At 37.7% G+C, this 19,849-nt stretch overlaps 1 protein-coding gene across 1 annotated transcript in view; it reads right to left on the bottom strand.

Annotated features, from left to right (window-relative positions):
- LOC149921397 (protein amalgam-like) overlaps positions 1 to 19,849 on the bottom strand; it is a 110,707-nt gene that overhangs the window by 9,255 nt on the left and 81,603 nt on the right. Inside the window, exons 2-8 of the mRNA XM_090163074.1 lie at positions 14,060 to 14,178; positions 5,552 to 5,759; positions 3,229 to 3,384; positions 1,915 to 2,043; positions 1,424 to 1,711; positions 898 to 966; positions 713 to 829 (exon numbers count right to left, since the gene is read on the bottom strand). Coding sequence (XP_090019200.1) covers positions 713 to 829; positions 898 to 966; positions 1,424 to 1,711; positions 1,915 to 2,043; positions 3,229 to 3,384; positions 5,552 to 5,759; positions 14,060 to 14,178 — 1,086 coding nt within the window. The remainder of the gene's footprint in view (positions 1 to 712; positions 830 to 897; positions 967 to 1,423; positions 1,712 to 1,914; positions 2,044 to 3,228; positions 3,385 to 5,551; positions 5,760 to 14,059; positions 14,179 to 19,849) is intronic.

The following is a 19,849-nucleotide window of genomic DNA, read 5'->3' as shown; positions in this document are numbered from 1 at the left end:
GTTTATGAAGAAATATTTATAGAGCACTCTAAAGGAAATAGAGAAACTTTTGTATTCTATCTATAGTCTTAAATAAGATTTCATAGAATGTATATAGAAACCTTTTTCTCAAAGGGTATTTTTCTATATCCATTGAAATATCTATGAAAACAGATTTATTAATAGAGCACTCTACAGGAAATAGACAACTTAAGATATTCTGTAGATTTAAATAAGAGTTCATAGAAAATGTATAGAAATATTTTTCTCAAAGGGTATTTTTCTATTTCCATTGAAATATCTATGAAAACAGATTTATTAATAGAGCACTCTACAGGAAATAGACAACTTAAGATATTCTGTAGATTTAAATAAGAGTTCATAGAAAATGTATAGAAATATTTTTCTCAAAGGGAATTTTTTACATCGCTTAAAAGATTTATGTAAAAGTCCAGCTGTTTTATTAAGATATATTTACAGAACACTCTAAAGGAAATAGAGAAATTTATGTATTCTATAGCCTTAAATACATTTCATAGAATGTATATAGAAACATTTTTCTTAAAGGGTATTTTTCTATTTCCATTGGAAAATCTATATTTTATACATATATATTAACAGATCACTCTATAGAAAAAAAATTAAGATACGATTTTATAGAAATTGTATATGATATTTTAGCTAGGAATATTTTACTAGGAAACATGTGAGCATTGGAGATTGTTGTATTTACCTGTTCTGTAATCTTGCGATTCATCCATCAGCGAATTGGTCGCGGGGTGCGCTTCGATCGCTTTCCTCTGATGAGCGCTTTCGTTATTCATGTTTCGAGGTTGAAATCGCTCTGAAACTATATCGACGGCAACCGCTCGTTAATGACCCAATTACAGACGTATTCGCTATCCAGGAATACCATACCTTTATTTCTTCTGAATCCCACGTTCAGAGCAGTCGTGATTTTCGGCGTTGTAGTCGGCGGCGGAGTCTCTGTTTCGAGAAGAAAGCAATGGCGATTTAATTTGTGGAAAGTCCTTGATTGCTTTAAAGGACGTTTTTCCCAGACATGCCCAATTGGATTTTAGTGGCGCTTTCTCAATCCGCTTTCGGGAAGGTTTTTTATCCCTCTACTTTGGGTTACGGACTTCAGGTTTTTTAGAATCTAAGACTTAAAGGGCGTTCTTTAATTAATCTTATATCGAATAGTCTAGACAGAGTAATACCCTTAACACGTTAGCGGTGAATTTACAAGACCGCCTTGGCCTGTAAATCGGACAAGTATACGAGGCAAGAAATCTCGGGAGTTGAAACTAATTAAACGGGGACCCCCGTTGATTTGATACCGTTCTGAGATTCCCGGCGCGCTGGGATGACGTGGAGTAGCGAAGGAACTGAAAGGGGATAAGATTGAATTTGGGAGAGGGTTATCTCTCTCTCTCTCTCTCACCGTAAAGCCTAATGTAGCCTTCTTTTTCTCCTAGAGTATTCTTGGCGACACACTTATAAGAGCCAAAGTCCTGCTCAGTTAAGTCATCGATCTTCAACTGCATGTTGGTACGGTAGGAATCGGTCTCGTCGGTAATGCGGTACTTGCGACCATCCAGTAGGAGAAGTCCGTCGTTTCTTATCCAAGAGGTCAAAGGTTGCGGGGAAGCCTCGACCTTGCACTCGAGACTGACCGAGCTGCCGGCGGGGGCCCCGATCAGTTGATTAGGAACGCGAATTTTCGGGCGAACTGTCACCAGCGAAGGAAGAGAGCAGCCGAGCAGGAAGTGGATGTAGGAAGAGAAAAGGAATTAAAGAGATCGTTAAAGGAAAAAAAAGAACGTCGATTGAAAAAGTCTTATCGAATTTGAGCTTCCTCGACAGACTCGATATTTTCATCAATCACGTCGTGCGTGTCTAGATTAGGGACAAGAACGGTATGGCGGCACTTACAGTTCACTTGTAGGATGATCCGTTTGCTGACCGACGGCGGGATTTTGTTCGAGGCGATGCAGAGGTACGCCCCCATATCGTCCCTGGTCACTTGCGAGATGTTTAAGTAATCAGAGTCCACTTTGGGTGCTAGGCCATTTCAAAATGTCATATCGATAAGAAATCAGAGGAAATGTTAGGAAATTAACACTTTACAAACATTACTTTACGGAAACTAAACCGTCATCAACCATATATCACAACAGCGAAACAACGTACGAAACAACGTATAAGCAGCAGCTTGTTTAGACTACCGTATCCAGGTGGAAATTGCGAGACAATAAATGGCCTTCTGCCTAAACCCCAGAGATTCCAAACTCACCGTTCTGTTGGTAATGTGTAATGTAATAGTTAATTTTCCAAAAGAAATTAGATGCTTATTGTTTCTTACGTACTTATCAAAAGTCAAAATTTAAGCTAGAAATTCCAACAGTAGACCGGTTTCACCCTCTTCGGGCTCATCAGTATTGTGTAGGAACTCTGGCTTTACTCGGAAAACTGCTGATATCAGTAAACTAATATACTTCCAGGGTGCCCTATATGTAAGCAGTCCGTTGCAATTGACAGTTAAATTCTTTACCACTTATTGCATGGCGGTCACTATACAGCAGACAACGTTTACGCTTACGTACTTTATAAATTATCAAAATTGCTGACCAGCGCTCTTAGGCCCTAGTGGCGAATTTAAGAACTAGCTACAGATACTAGTCGCGAGGTTTTCCAATAGATTTTTCTATAAAATAAAATGAATAAAAGTAAAACAAAATTGAATATGCTGCTCTTACGTTACAAATCACGGCTTCATTAGCATATTCAAGCCCAATTTGCACGCGCTTGAAAACCCTATATTCCTCGCGACTGTAGCGCGCGCTCGTAGACTTGTAAGTAAGAGGCTATTTTTTTTTACTTTTTATTCATTTTATTTTATACAAACATCTATAGATATTTGACATAACCTTAATTTATTTTAAAACCACGCTGGCTAGTTCGGAGTATCTGGTGGGATTATGAAATATTGTCTCGCGTCACCAGGTTAAGCGATGGTTTTAAAGCGGTGGTAGGTGAGACGCAAGCAGGGTAAGAAACTCGGCAAAAAGCAGCACACAAAAAAATGGATATTGAGAGAGAGTCCACGGCACAAAACATCTCAAAGCAAAAACGTTTTACTTGGAAAAGAGACCGGCGACAAAAAAGAGTACGTGTTCGTATATTTCGGCCAACGGTATTACCGGCGGGACCCTTCTAATATACTCGACGTACCTGAATGCTTTTTACCTCCATACGAGCCCAGACTGATGTTTTTGCCGTCTTCTCGGCGCCAAGATATCACCGGAGCAGGATACCCGGAGGCTTTGCACTTTAAGCTCACCTTAGTCCGCTCTTCGGCCGTTGTGTCGGAACTCGTCTCGGACTCGTTGATAGTCGGAGGGACTGGACGAGTTATTTTTCAAACCATATCAAAATAAAGAAGGTAGAGAAAACAAGAACGGACGAAACCACATTATTCTTTTGAAACCCAAATCTTAATAGGTGAAACTATAAAGTCCCAGGGGCTGAAAAGATGGTAGTCACGTGACTTTGTGGAGAATTGCAGCCACATCTATTCTAAGAAATACGAACTATTATTCATTTTATTTTGATCGATTCATCTAAATGATCTTATTATTATTATTATTTAAAACATCTTGTAATAGAAAGGTGGAAGTTAATTAGCTGTCTGTAGTATGTGGAAGGAATATTTATTTTTACCGTGGCATGGCAAACTATAAACGTAAGTTACCGAATCGAAGTTGGCTGTGATATGGTAGTCACGTGATTTTGTTTTCGCACTTTAAAAACTTGGTTAAAGCCCAATTTACTTCATAGTTTCGCCTATTTGTAAAATATTTGTACTTGTATTTTATCTTCCTTTGTAATTGCATATTTGGCCTTAGGCATATTTAGGCGCTAGGGCTCTTTGTGCTGAACTAAACCTTAATTGCGGCTTAACTCTGAAAACCAGTTTGGCGATAATTTTTGCTAGTTGTTTTATAACACACACTCTTCAACGAGCTTTCACAGCGCCTTGCTAGGCTACCATTAATAATAATACGTTACGCTGTTAAGAACTCGCAGTAAAGTATCTCCAATATTTTTATGTTAAACTTTAAACATTGAAATTAACAATTGATCTAACACTACTATAACTAGCATTATTTTAATTGGTTATGAAACTGCGTAATTCTTTCCATCCTTCCAAGCTTTATCACACTAAAACTTTCTTTTCAAAATAAATTATAAAGAAAACGTTAGACCGTAGTAAAAGAAAGATCAGGGAAAAGCTAGATTCCACCGCGAAATCAATGCTCACGCGAGAAGTTAGCTCAAAGACCCCGAAGAGTCTTTCGGATAAGGTTAAGAGCGGTGTGTTTTTCTTTTAGCAGTGTGGATTCGAGGGAGTTGTTTCGTTTTTCTTCGCGGAGGTTGCTCTGGGTCATCCTGAGAATCGTCTTGAGAGCGAATCCCTCATTGACCCAAATCCTACTAAGCCAATTTTGTACGAACAACACCCCAAAAGTAAAAGCTAGCAGCCCTTTAGACCGTTCGATGTAGCTTCTATCTATATGTTTGAAAACGAAGAGCTTTTCAAGAGAGAAGCTAAGAATTCTTAGATACCGTATAGCGACGAGATACATATCATGGACGCCGCTTCGGGGAAATTGAAGAGACGACCAGCCCTCACGTTGCTGGATTTGTCAGCCTCTGTCAAGAACATTTGCTGAGCTGGAATGATTTTTCCGATGCTCGCAGCGATATTAAATATAGTAGCTACTTGTACGAACTACGATAGGCCCGCGAGTAAAGTTCAAAACATTGATCTTGGTTTAAGGACCTCCCAATTGTACAACAAGAAACTAGCTAGTAGACAGGAATGTAAATATAATACCAGGGTTGGTAAAAACCGGGAAAAATGGAAAAAACTCTTTTCATGCTAAATTAATCATTGATATATCTATTAAGTGACTAATTTGGTCATTGCAAATAGTAGAGATGAAAAAAGGCAAGAAGAAGAGTGAATATAATAGAAGAATATACGACTTTTATTATTTATTTTTAATTGAATTTTGCCACTAGAGGTGGAAAAAACCATGGAAGTATGATTTTCCACACGGTGTTTAACAGGAAAACAATAGGTGGAAAAAACCACGGAAAACTTTAGTTTTTTCCACCCGGTTTTTTCCACGCTTGGCAACATTGTGCCAACCCTGTATAATACATTAGTGATGGTAAGAGTGGTCGCCTTTGAGTACAATAGTCTGTTCGTAATTGGGACGAATTAACGATCAATAATTTCAAATGCACTAGTGGCATAGTGACCTGATCTATAAGTTCTTCCAACCAAAATCAATTCACGTTAACTGCGAATATGAACTATAGCCTTTGCTAAAGTGATTGATCACCGATATTCTCCGACTTAAGAGTACAAAGGAGCGTTGTGCCTTTTCCCCTGTTAGATGGAAAAAATAAGGGGTTTATCTTCCGTAAAACACGAGGTGAATTGGTATTGACCTTCATATTCCTAGTTAACTTTAAAGCAAAGTTATTAAAAGTGACGTACTCATGACATCCAGAAATCCAGTTTGGGAGATCATTGGCTCGGTGTTGATCTGGCACATGTAGTAGCCCTTGTCCTTGATCGTGATGTCGCGAATGTGCAAGTACCACTGCTTCTGCGTGTTGTGGCTGACACGGTAGCGGTCATCACGCAAGATGACGTGCTCGTGTATTGTTAAAATCGTCTCCGTGTCCTGCTTAATCCAGGCTAACTGAAAAACAACACCCAAGAAGCAAAGAATCAGAATAATACGAACGTTTTCCTCGAAGTTCGTTCGCGTAACACCGCCATTTATCAGAACTTTCCGGCGTTTTAACGAAACATTAATCTCTGATAATTTCATTTTTCCCCTCGACATGACTCAATTCGCGACCAGATTTTGGTAAGACGCCCTAACCTTCGTAACCGCGTTCTTTAACGTGGTAACATTAATTTCTAGCCTTAATTTAGTTGTTGCTGCTAAAACTGCTGGAAGTAGTGTCTAGACGTATTTAATTTTTTTCTTCACTTTTTGTGCCGCAGATATAGTATACTTACTCGGAGATTCTTTTTTCAAGACTGATTATTATTAGAAGCTCCCCGGTTTGTCTTGGCACACTGCTCGTCTCTGATTTTGTTTAAAGACTACGTGTCAGACGTTACGGTCTTTATCGTTATTTTAAGTTTAAGCTTTGTTGGACTTGTCTTAATATTGATAGCCCAATTTCAGTATGATATGGGTCTAGTGCCCGACTGTAAATCCGATTAGCCTATCGGCTCTTCTTTTATATAGCGAGCCAAAGTAATGGACTGATGCGTCTTGGATGGCGTGCAATTTTACAAATGTTTTTCGATTGATATGAGTTAAGTCTTCATTTAAAATGAATATTTGTTTTGATTGTTTTCGATGTAGTAGAAAACTATAAACGCGAGCAATAAATATCTTAATTTATTTAGACTAAATCTAATCAAAAATCGTTAGTATTATTTTAAATTTTTTGGTTATCATTTAGCCTTAGTATTGCTTGATATTAGATTTTGCTTATGATAAACATTGTTGTAAAATATAAAACAAGTAGTCAAGCCAAAATATACCTCTCCTCGGAAAAGTTTAAAATTTTCACCTAATGACAAAAAGAGGGATCTTTTGAAAAAAGCTTTTCCCTAATTCCTAGAAACTGCGAACGCCGTGTTTACACTTTGTACGCGTTCGTTGCCCAGACAAACAGACCCACAGACAGACAGACACGGTGATTGTAATAATGAAGTTTATCTTAATGAGACGCATCTTTAAGACGTCATATAACGTGAGAAATTACTTACACAAAATAGCAAACAAAGGGTAATTGAAACACACGGTTACTTAAGTAGTCACCGCTATTTGTTACGGAGAAAAAACGTGAAAATATAGAACTTTAATTTGACAATAAACAAGAGTACAAAAATTTATAATTGGTCCCAACCAACATTTTCTTACGGGAAAAAATGGCAGGAGGCCACGTGAAAATAAAGAATATGGCTTTCCCCTCGTTCATTCTTTATAAGTAAGTTTACAAGATTAATACTTCAAATCTAAATGAGATTATTTCAAGCGGAGATAAACTGATTGAACCGTTGGAAACACGAGAAATAACTCCGTGTTACGTTCAGATCGATGAGGGAATACAAAAGGCAGAAAGAAGCCTCGTTAACTTTGAAGAATCGATTGGTATCGGTAAAGAGTCTTCGAACAGCGACCGAGTTCCCATATATTTCAATTACTCGTAGATCGTTGAAATTTACTGGCGGGGATATTAGACGGGTATAAACAGGCCAGTTTCCTTCAAAGCGAAAAAGTTAATTCGCCAAGAATAAGGGCTCGTAAAGAGGCACCATATAGCGAGCTCTGTTTACGGTAGCTGACCTTTAAACGCTCCTCTTTAAACTTCGAGATTAGAATCAATTTCGAAGTCAATCAAAAGTGGCCAAGTTCGATTCGGCGGCTTTGGGCGGGGTTGGGCTGCTGAGAAACGGATATCGATTGGCGAGCGAGCTACGTTGGCCTTTCGGTTCCTCTCCGTGTCACAATTTATACGCTTAATTGATATTCCTGCGCGCGGGATATCTTTATCCTGGCGTGCGCGGCTAAATGGGAAAACCCTTTCCTCCTCGCTTCTTCCGCGCTCGCTGCTTGGAATTCCCGGCCACGAACGCCGACCACGTTAATCACTGGCTTTTATATATACACTTCGGTCGTCCCAAACACTAGTGAACCGGATGTTCTACAACGTATAAACATCCTCTCTTACCTTCAAATTAAACGACTTTTATTCCTAACGTCGTGTAATATACCTTTTCTATACGTCGCGTCGTCGCTGTTCAAAACGGTCGTATATTCAGAAAAAGGGTGCGCCTGTAAAAGCGTCTTATTTGGGGCTGTAGTATTTTTTCTAAATACGTCGAATACTTTCTTAAACGTTTTCGGTTCTTAGCAATTGTTGAAGAAGGGCAAACATTAAGAAAAAATCAAACTAATGGTAGTATTTTTAGGGTAACAGTATTTCGAGCGTACTAATTGTGTTACGTATGTGCGTATTTAAAACCGATTGAGTATTATATACTCGATTTTATAGTTCGAAAAATAAAAATCGGATAGGAAAATTTCCAGAAAAGTCGATTGAAGGCGTCCGATAAGCCGCGTTCACACTTTGCCTTGATATCGATTCAAATCGATTCTAAACGTTTCGTAGGAGTTTTGTGAACAAGGCTTATACGTTTTAACCCGATTCAAAGCGTTTTCTACCGATTACGTGTGAACGTAGCGTTAGTGATTAAAACTTAAGCAAAAATCGTAGAAACTACGTTTTTTTTTAATTTTATGAAAACCAAATTGTTACGAATAACGTAAGGGGAAAGTAAAGTGCCTCATTGGATCGTTCCAGAAATTTATGTATTCTAAAGCTCGAATTTTAAACATTTTCATTTTATTTCTATCTAAAATATTAGGCCTAGGATGTGTCGATTAGAAGCTTACCAACTGTGGTAAACCATACCCATGAAATAGAGGCGTCAAAACCTGTTTGACCAACGTTTGTCGACGAACAAACTTTATTGCAACTTTTTACCCAAATATATCAGTACGCCATGGTGTCGATTTCAGAATCATATCGTCTAAATTCCGGGGGTAACTTCCTTAACCACTTCTGACTTTAGAGGAGGCAGCAATATAGCTAGTGCTTTGATGAAAAATAGAATGGTCATTTCGGGCTTCGTAACAGGTTAGTTTTAAGCTTAAAAATAATGCACTTAGCGGAAGAATTATTCAGAAAAGTTTACAGAATTTTTCGAAAGCCTCTCAGGCCTCAATATGAAAATCAAATTCCTTGTTGTTTCTCTCGGATTTCCGTGCAACCAACACTTTAAAAAGCAATTTATTGGGTTCATCTCAATGTTATTAACGCCCGCTATTTGATACATTTTTGGAAATTAAAAACCTAATCGATTCATATGATTGAAATAGTTATTTAATGGATTATGAGATTTGACACAATTCATTTCAAGTATATTTAGTTTAAAATAAATTAAGGTAAGGATTTATATTAATTTGGTTATACAATTCCAAGCTATCATAATATCTAATAACATATTTCTGACAACTCAAAGACATTTTTAGAACAATTGGGAAAATTCCATTCAAACCAAAGAATTTTATTTAAATTTATACTCACCGTAAAATGCAATTTTGGTTTAAAATGAAAAAATTGCTACTATTGATAGATTTAGAACCTTGTCTTATACATTAAGCAGATAATATATGGAATAGTTTAACGGCTTAGTTGCAGGTTAATAATTATTGACCGAACGAGACCTCTGGTCCTCTTCAAGAGATTATCCCGTTAACAACGCTTATCCGCATATCTAGATTGGAGGCTTACTAAGATTTAACGCGTATTGATTAACACATATGTCCGTTTGATGTGATGTAAATTGTTAGAAAAGCCATTTAGGTGCACGGCTAATTCAAATTGTAATTCTCGGTTCAATTAAATTAAAATTAAATTAGGATGTGAAACGATTACAAACTGGGGTTAATATTTAACTTTCAACTTCCAAAATCAATTTAAAAATCATTTAGAACATGGTTTAAGTAGGGTTTTTTAAATTTAGATATATTTCAGCTTGATTGAAGATTAACTAAATATATATTCTGCTACAAATCATACATACAATAAGTCATACATTTTTGTTAACAAATTAAATCTAGACCATACCTAATCAATTTTAACATTTTAGCGTAAACGTCGCGATAGTTATAACAGGACAGATTGTCCTCAAGGAATTGTCGGCGAGGAATGTAACTACATCAGTGGTAAACCATGCAAACACTACCACTGAGCGGTACAGACGTAATTGGATGGTGTGGTGGTAGCCAGCCCATTCAATAAACAACTTTCCACCCTACCCCTTTATACCAGTCGGGCACTGGCGATCACTGGCGCAACTATCAGCGCGAACCTTATTTCGTGGAGTTTGCAATTAGATACGAATGAGAGTAATGCAATAAAGACCAGGGCTCTCTCGGTAAATGGACTCAATTATAAGTTGTTTCATTCGGGATGGTCTCTTTACGTCTCTCCATCCGACTTCCCTGAAATCAACATCTTTCCTTTTTCCACGCTAGGCCTGTCGTCGCTGCTACCGCGGTTCTTGTAGCGAGACTTCAGGAGACCGCAGGACCCGAGCTACTAGAAAAGGGTCGAAGGAAATATCCTCGTTTGGTCCCGTGTAAGATTAGCTCGCTTAATTTGGAGGCCCGGCCGAGAGATCGAAGAAAAGCGGAAGGCTTGGCGGCAACCTCCGCTCGGAATGACGTATGAATTGTTAATTGTATTTGCCTCGTTTGAATAATGGCGTATATTCTTAGGAAAGAGAATGAGGCTATAGTTCCTTCTGCGTCACTTAGGGGACTCTGTGGAGAATATAGATTGAATGGACCACGCCTTCAGCGACCCTCTTTCATGCTATGGCTATTCTCGGGAGGGCCTGCCCCGACTTGCCTCGGCTGACCCGCTTGAAAGTGCCCCGGTAATTGTTTTCGTTTTAGCGACCATCCGATCGGGCTGAACCGAATTATTGGCTTTGTCTAGAAATATAAATTTTAGAAGCAGCCCTTTCGCGATCGCCTTTTCTTAAAAAAAAACAGTTTCTTAATGGAACTGCGTGGGCGGCGTCGGAAGGTCGTTGAAGAGACTTTTCTTCAGGTACATAAAGCCTTAACCTATAAAATAGCGCGACGCTATTGTTTTTATAGCCACCACTTTCCATCGTTACTTTATTCTTAACAATGTTTTTATAATACGGGTCAAGTGGTTTGTGTGGCCCTGCTCGCGGTTGTTAACTTGTTACATTGTACACCGTGTAGGTTTTTGGTTCAGAGATATGTCTTGGAATTAATTTAGAACGAACGCTTCTTAATTAGCAAAATATTTTAGAAACGGAATGCGTTTAAAAATGGCTTGATTTATTATTATTTCCTCTGAATTAACTTTAGTTTCAAATCAACCAAATAGAGGGAATCAACTGATCACATTTCCTTTGAGAAACGCTTGTCTGAAAACCCACAACTAACGACAATTTGGTCAAAATGGTAAATAAAACAGAAATTCTAAGGAAGATTTGGGATTATAATTTTGATTTGAAAAAATCTTTTATATTTTTACGAAGAATAGTTCCTTTTTTATTTTGGTACCTTGGTTTGAAATTGTTTTCATTTTTATTTAAAGTAAATTTTAAGCCTTGTTTTAGTATTTGATCTATTACGACTTATACATTTGTTTTTGGTGTTTAAACTTATTATGACCTTTTTTAACATAATAAGTTTGAATTATGAGCTGTCGGTCCGATTTAGGTCAAAGATTTCAACAATTATGTAAAAGGTAAAGGATGTATCACGGAATTTATTGGTTGTGATATTTAAATTTAAAAATTACATTTAACAGTTAGCACTTCCATCAAATGCAGCGGTTCCAGATACACATGAAGGGCAAATAATAATACAAGAAAAAGGTCAAGGATATTTGGTAAACATTTGTCATGGATAATTTGGAAAAGTGAGGAATTTTGGAACATAAATAGTCGTACTGAACCCTGTGTAAGAATTATAGTCTTTTTACGAAGAGCACGTTTTGAATGATGTTTTGGGCCATACATTGGGAGTCTCTGTTTGGCGGTACAATTGTACTCCGCAGCGCTAAACTCTCTTAAGAAAAAGATAGGCGTATATATCCTCCGTATAAACCTATAATTGGAAGAGCCGCTTGTTCAAATAGAAACTGTCTCTCGAATGAAATTACACGATCTCTTCCTTTCAGTCAATGCCTTCACGCGTTCACCCAATTTTCATTCACCACAGATTTTAACTGTTAGAAAAGCCTGATCGATTTCGGAGCCGGGAAACAAGTGTTGTCAAATGATTATCTCGCAAATATTTCTCTTTAATTAAAGTCGCAGTCGAAAGGCGGCACCCTATACCTAGCCTAGCGGCTGTTTCGCGAGCCAATAAAGACAAATACGAAAACAGCGGAATCGCGTAATAATCTAGAAAGCGTATCAATTCGAGGGCTCCGAAACGTGCGGCCGTAATTCGATGCCTCCCAAAAAGAAAAGAACACAGCCGGAGGACAACCGACAGCGACGAGGACAGAGACTTGAAATAAAAGTAGAAAAGGAGAGAGAGTCGGTGATTAGAAGAGTGGCCTTTACGATATCGCGGACCGAGAGAACGATAGCGATGCAAATCGCGCCGAGTAATTTTAAAAGGCTTTAAAAGGGGGCGCCATCGAAGGGGTATCCCGTTTTCGAACGAAGAAGATATAGATGGCGGCACTAGCCTCCACTCGATAGTCTCTTAATTTGAAAGAGTCTATCAAGGTAGCTCCTTTTGATAAAGGATCCCAGCTAGGGGACTAATGCTTTCTGGCCAGGAAACCCAGCTCAAACAGGCCGTACATCGAGAGCGACTGAAGAACCTACCCCTTTAAAGATGGCGACCCTTCGTTTCCTGATAGGATCTAACCATCGGGGTAACGATCCTCGAAGATAGAACGGTTTTAGCCCCCTCTTTGATAGAAAATGGGAGAAGCGGGGATTAAAGAAAAGAGAAGATGCCTACAGTCCCGCGGAGTGGGGAAAAACGAACCTACCTAGTTAAATTAAAACGCGCCTTCCAGCGAAGGAAGCCAACTAAAAAAGGTGCTACGGCTCGAACTGCTACCTAGGGACATTGAGGTGTAATAATTTGTTAAGGGCGGAGTTACGGCTTGATGTGCTCATTTAAATATTTTTAATTTTCAAAAGTGAATGCCTTTAGGCGGCTGGACAAGCAATATTTTAATGGGTAATATGAATGCAAATTGTTTCCCGATAAAGTTTTTTTTTTCAACATTGTTGTGAATTTATTTCGGTACACGTACTTAAGCCACGGTGAAATTCGGAATTTGTGTAGCCTATGATGCTGCCTTGAATATAAGCATTTGCAATACGTATGTAGGATACTCGTAAATATGTCCAGGGTAGACAAGTCGCTGAGATGTGGAAATAGTAAAAAAAAACGGTTTTTAAATGGAAACAGCTATTGTTTGTTGCTCATTTTGAAAATGACCTTGGAGTGGTGTAAAGTGTTAATTGTGTTGCTGTATTTTTTTTGGTAAATTGTTGACTTGGGAGTAATAATAAATAGCCAATAAATAATAATATACAGGACGTCTCACTTTAGTCAGGGCATACAATAATTAAATCAAATTGGCCCACTTTTTTATAAATATTTTCGGTGAACGCAGATTTCAACACAAGCTCTAAGAAACGTACGTTTCGATATTTGGCACGTTAATCGTAAAATACAATTGCTAGAAATTATTATAAAAATACCTTTACTACTATTATGTAAATTTAGATTAATAAAGGTGAGTAAGATCACAAGTATCATTTATTTTTAATCTATAAAAAGGATGTGTGCGAAATATATTAGTTGTTAATAATGGTGCTAAGATAAGACCCGGTCATAAAAATTGGCAGTTTTTAAGAACTTGGTCAAACAAAGAGTTTCTGTTCTATGTAAAAGGACCAGCTTGAATTGCGACCAATGGAAAGCGATGCTTTGAAAAAATGTTACTTTATTTGGATGAACCTTTATTTTGAAAATAATTTAAGTAAGTTAAATAAATATTCCTAACATAAGCTAAAAACTCTAATTAGAAAAAAGTGCGTCATTTTTAATGAGAACACAACTTTTTTGTGATTATTTTGTAACTGGTACTAAGTAGGGTTTATATTCAACTACGTTGGCTAGCGAATGCAACGCGTAGTAAAGCCTACGTTTCTTGGGGTTGTGGAAAATTAATGCTTTCGAAGGCTTTTTAAACTAAGTCATCTATTAGTTTTTCTAGAGGTGTAATCCCTCCGTTTTATAAGACCTTAAGACGCGGTATTAGTGGTGGCTAGGCTAAATCTCTTAAGCGGCATTAGATACTTTAAGCATGTTACGGTAGAACTCACTTTGTAAGTGCCGATATTTTTGACTGTACATTGCAGAGTGGCTTCGCGGCCTATTGATGTTGTTACGTTTGGAATTGGCTCGACAAACTCTGGAAGATCGGCATGTTCTTCGCACAGGACTGAAAAAAAACCAAAAGAAAACCACATTAGACAATTCATCAGTAGAATTTATGCATTTATAAATTTAAATATTTGATCTATTGGAAATTGTTATTTTAGAGAAAAAGTTATGTTCCACTTGATTGAAATGTTTCATCCCAAATACAATTATTTTAAAACTTCATTACGGAACAAATATGGTTGGAAAAAAATTTTTTTAAAGTTTTTAGAGACTTCTACAACATTTTTGGTAACTTATGACGTCAGAAGGGTTAAAGCATATCATTGGTTTGCCTTAATATTTGGCCCAACATGTGTCGGTTTCACGCAGCACCTTATTACCCGATGGCCCCTCGAAATCAACCTGCTTCTGGTAGTACATAAATAAAAATAATATACAACTCGGCTACTACCCAAGTCCGAAGGAACAACCCAAGGCCCAAGTCATCTAGCGACATATATTGCCCTAAATTCAGATGGCCATGTTAAATTGCGTAGGTGGGTGGAGCTCAACAACCACATGCTCGTTGTGGTGCATGGGCCTCTGCTCGCCGTGGGGGCCCCTACAATACAATACAATACAATACAATGTAATGTAATGTAAAGTAATTTAATGCACTGTAATGTAATGCAATGTAAAGTAATTTAATGCACTGTAATGTAATGCAATGTAAAGTAATTTAATGCAATGTAAAGTAATTTAATGCACTGTAATGTAATGCAATTCAATGCAATGTAATGTAATGCAACTCAATGCAATGTTATGCAATGCAATGTAATGTAATGCGATGTAATTTAATGCAATGTAAAGTAATGTAATGCAATGTAATGTAATGAAATGCAATGTAATGAAATGCAAAGTAATGTAATGCTTAGTAATACAATGTAATGCATTGTAATGCTTAGCAATGCAATGTAATGCTTAGTAATACAATGTAATGCATTGTAATGCTTAGCAATGCAATGTAATGCTTAGTAATACAATGTAATGCAATGCAATGAAATTCAAAGTAATGTAATGCTTAGTAATTCAATGTAATGCATTGTAATGCTTAGCAATGCAATGTAATGTAATGCAAACGTTTACTGAACCCTGTGTAAGAATTATAGTCGTTTTGCGAAGAGCATGTTTTGAATGAGGTTTTGGGCAGTACATTGGGAGTCTCTGGTTGGCGGTTAATTCTATCCTTCTTAATTCTACTGTGACGTGACGATAGTTGTACGAAACACGTTAGTTTCAAACTGAAAAATACAGCGCTTAATTGCGAATTATAAAAACAAAAGTGTCATAATTTGAAAGAAGACTTTCAGGCTTCAAGGTTAAACATCTGTGCATTAAAAGTTTGATTTTCGTGCGTTGTAAATCTGAATATTAGCTCTACTACTCCATTAGATTCAAAACTAGGTTATGTTTTCTATACGACCTTCGTATAGACATCTTCACAAATTTCTGGCCGGGAAACAAACGTGTCAATTTAACAAAAGAAAAACTCAACTCTGAAAAAATCTGCATACAGAATACGAAAACAATTAAATTTTTCGCGATTTAAAATTTTCAAACTTTTGGCGCCATCTGGTAAGTCTTTTTGTAATTAAAAATTGTCCTCTAATGACGTTACCCCTGTGAAAGGGTCTTCTTCCGGGATAAATATGTATATGTCTATGAACTTTCTTTCATCAGTAATTTCCATAATCACTGATGGTTTACCCGATACTTTCAGAAACGCGAAGGAATTTTTAAAATTGAAATTAGAAAGCCCATTGGAATGGTCAACGTTATATCGTTTTAGAGCACTTCGAAATGAACTTCACGTATTCAAAACCATATACAGGCCCAAAATTTAAAAATTCTGCTGAACCAACAATAGACGTCCAGAAATACGCTCGTATCAGGTTCCAAGGGGCTATTGTTCCTCGCTCTGATCACGATATTAGACACCAAAAATTGAACGAGAAAATAAAGAATTCTGCTTTAGGAAAATAATATAAAAGTTTGCATCGGGAGAAAGTTTGCAATTTGCTCCAATAATAAGGCTCATAGCATTCGAGCTAACGGAGACGATTTTGCGCGAATGACTTCAACCAATTTCGTTGTATCGGTCCGCTCGCTATTGTGAAGGCGTAAATGAGAATGGCTAGCGCTAGAAAAAAAAGAGAAACCCATTTTGCATCCTGCCCGCTAAATATACCCCCTTTTAACTTTGCCGCGGCCAAATCAGTATTATAGGCGGCGCCACCGGCGACCGGATATTCTCCGGTATCGTAGATTCCTCTTCGCCTTTTATACGCATCTCGGTTTCAATTCTCTGGACGGTTTGCGAATTGCCTCTGTGTGTGTCTCTCTTTTCTTGGCGTATTCTTTCTTTTTCGTTATTCTCAGATTCTCCGCGAGAGAGAGAGAGAGAGAGAGAGAGAGAGAGAGAGAGAGAGAGAGAGAGAGAGAGAGAGGGAGGAGACAAACGGGGGAAGGAAATCAATAAGGAATTGGATCCTTCACGGAATTGTATAAGTTACATCTTTTAAAACCGCACGGATGTTCGCTCCCCTAAGGTCCGTTCTTTCTTGACATCTCCTAACTCGGTTATTCGCCGTCGTCTCGGCTTTCCCGCGAGGTTCCTCCGTACAACAATGAAGAGGGACAATAAGGCGATCAAAATGGGGAGTAATGCGGCGCCCGTTACCTGCCAATCATTCGCTCCCAAAGCGCTACTTTAATCCGCCAGAAATAGTGGGCCACCCTCTCATCCTTAACAATTTCCCAGCTTTAAAACGAATTTTCGCCGACGTCCTTACTTCCTTTTTTTCTCGGGCGCGAGCTTCCAATCCAATTTGACTCAAACCGTTCACTTTCAATAGGTTAAATTGAGAAGGACCATAACTTCTTATAGGCGGCCTATTGTGCGCCTGTCTGCCAGGATGGTTCCGTAACGATGGTTTTCGTCATTTCACCGTCGCTATTCTCCGAATTACTCAACACCCTTTCTCGGGACACTAAACTGTAGAACTAGTCGCGGGGGAAAAAGAAGTTAGTTGAATTCATCCACGCGCGGCTTCGGTTAACTGCTAGACTTTCCGCGCCCAAATCCACTCCCCCCGCGAGCTCGGAAGTCGAGATGGAATGTCCTCGATCCCGGTACGGTTCGTCGAGTTCACCCAATCCGTCGAGACGAAGGCGTAGGCTCGCTAGGTTATTTCATTTTCCTACTTTTCCTATGATTAGCTCGAGTTACGACGAAGCTCTTCGTGGTTTCACGCGCCCCTTTTTGAAAGCGACGAATATGAGCCTTGTCATTATTAACTTTCCTTACTTTTCAAAAGTGAAATGAAAAATATTTCCTTTTTTATTATAGCGTGGGATTTGGCGTTTTCGTTGAGCAACCGAGGTTGATAGTAATATTTTTCGACTTTGAAGTCTTAAACAATATGTCGTAATTTTCCAAAAGGTTTCTAATTTCGTTTTAAGTTTTAGCTTAAAATAGGGATTTGGGACTTTTTTGGCTTACAAAAATAATTTCTACGCGTTTGAAAGTTATTTTAATAAAACAAATATTTTTAATTGGTAGTTTATTATAACAGGTCTTTGCTAGTTTTTACTTTACCTATATTTATTTATTTTACAAATTGCATATTTAATTGTCCGAGTTAAATTGAAATGTGTCTGACTTTAGTTAATAGTTTGGCCTTTTCTAATATGGGCGTTTGTAAATAAATGATAACTCGTTTAAGTATATGATTTGTGTAAACTCGTTCAAAGTTTAATACGCGCTCTCAGAAGACGAAAACGAGAACACTAGTTTCAATTTATCAATAATTCATAAACTCTCAAAGCACTTTTAATTTAATACGAGTTGCAACGCAATGAACTAGTTTGAGCCATTCGTTACTTTTAATTTAATAAAGAAATTATGAAATTAAATGAATACATTGATTTTAAGTCATCAAAATAAACCGGGAATATGGCTTTGGTCAGTGCTAAATATAAAAGTTTATTGGAAAGTAAATATTTGCGAAAATCTATTCCAAGATACGTTTATAATTTTTAAGCAAACTGAAACTAATTAGACATAAAACGATGATTTCGTTGGATCTACAAACTACTGGGTAAATATAGATGCAATTTTATTGGTGTACGTGGTAAGAAATGATTAACAGCTAACGCGAAAAGAAACAACACTTTAGTCTTAGCCAAACTATAATGAAGCTTATTATTAAATTTAAAAATACAAAGTAATCTGTTTTGTACAAAATGAAATATTTTAGAGGTAATTATTAACTCTTAAATGTTTTATACATGTTTTAAGTATGTAAAGCTGTACGTACACAGCAAAGAAGTAAATCAATTGGTGTATTGCTAGCTATCTGCTATTAAAACTCGCTTCGCCAACAATAGTAAATTTACAACATGTAAGCATTCCTAATTTACATTTAAAATATTGTATCTTAACCTTTTTGGTCCTACCTTACGCCCTATCATAAGCATCTTTTTAAAATAAGTAGGGAAATTAACAAACATTATCACCGAACTTATGTTCTGAGTTATTGCGCAAGCACGCTTGATGACTTAGGCCCAAGGTGGTGCCTTGGGTATTAGCCTAGCTGATTATTATTATTATTATTAAAAAAATCACAACGAATCCCAAGAGTGTCTAAAACATACCATTACCGTGATATATAATTACCACGGATGATAATATACTACTGAAATCGGTTGCAGTTTCATGTGCCAGCCGGTCGAGAATGTGAGTGCCAAAAAAGGATTCGGTTCAAAAATTAGCATTATAATAATAGAAAGTATCATACTTATGATATTTACGCTACTTTTGGTCTTACACATACTGTTTTATCGTAAATATATGGAATAGTAGTGCCAGTATCCATAACTAGTATGAAGAAAAAGAAGTTGGTGAGTTTAGCTGACGAACTATTTTTCGTGGCGGATTAGCGCGACGCGGCTCGTACGACTTCGAATAAAACACAAGAGTAGGAAGACAATCTTATTTAGCGTCGGTTCGCCGCCGCCATAGAAGGTTGCGTTCGCCACAAGAGCGAAAGAGGGAAAGTTTTCCTATTTTGTCGGCGAAATAGCGTTATACGGAAACGAAAAGTAGGTTGATGTTAGCGTCCGTCGCGATAAAGACTGTACCAGACACAGACACTGGTAGGATCGCCGGCACAGGGCGGCTGCGGTGGATAGGGCGGCTAAAGGCGGGAAAACGGGCAATGTATAGAGGTGAAAAGGAGCGGAAAGTCCTGCCAATCGAAATAAATAGCGTGAGGGGGCGACACCATCTGGCCAGTGCCGCTTTCACTAGCCTCGAAGCATTTGTATTGTAAATCGAAATATTACCGAGGTGAAGTGGCGCCGCCGTTAGGAACGGGAACCGCTGGGATTTCGTGCCAGCGGTACTATCTGAAGTTACACTGTACGTGGTATTCGCTTAACCTCGCCGTTCTCTTTCGTCTGCGAATGGAAGATAGTAACATCTTTCTAGATTTGAAATATGATATCGATTTCAAAACGGTTTTCAGTATCTACGTGGAACTAGGACAGTTTTGATTTAATTATTATGGCAATACGCTCATCGGATTTTCCGATGAGCAACGTAACGTAGAGAGTTTTGGTAGGTTTTGTTTGCAGCTTATTTCGTTTAAACCTTCTAGATCAGAAAACCATAAAAATATAATAGTGTT

Source organism: Leiobunum rupestre, chromosome 11 (assembly GCF_980474605.1).
Source record: "Leiobunum rupestre chromosome 11, qqLeiRupe1.1.hap1, whole genome shotgun sequence".
NCBI lineage: Eukaryota > Metazoa > Arthropoda > Arachnida > Opiliones > Sclerosomatidae > Leiobunum > Leiobunum rupestre.
This window is presented reverse-complemented; position numbering and strand designations above follow the sequence as displayed.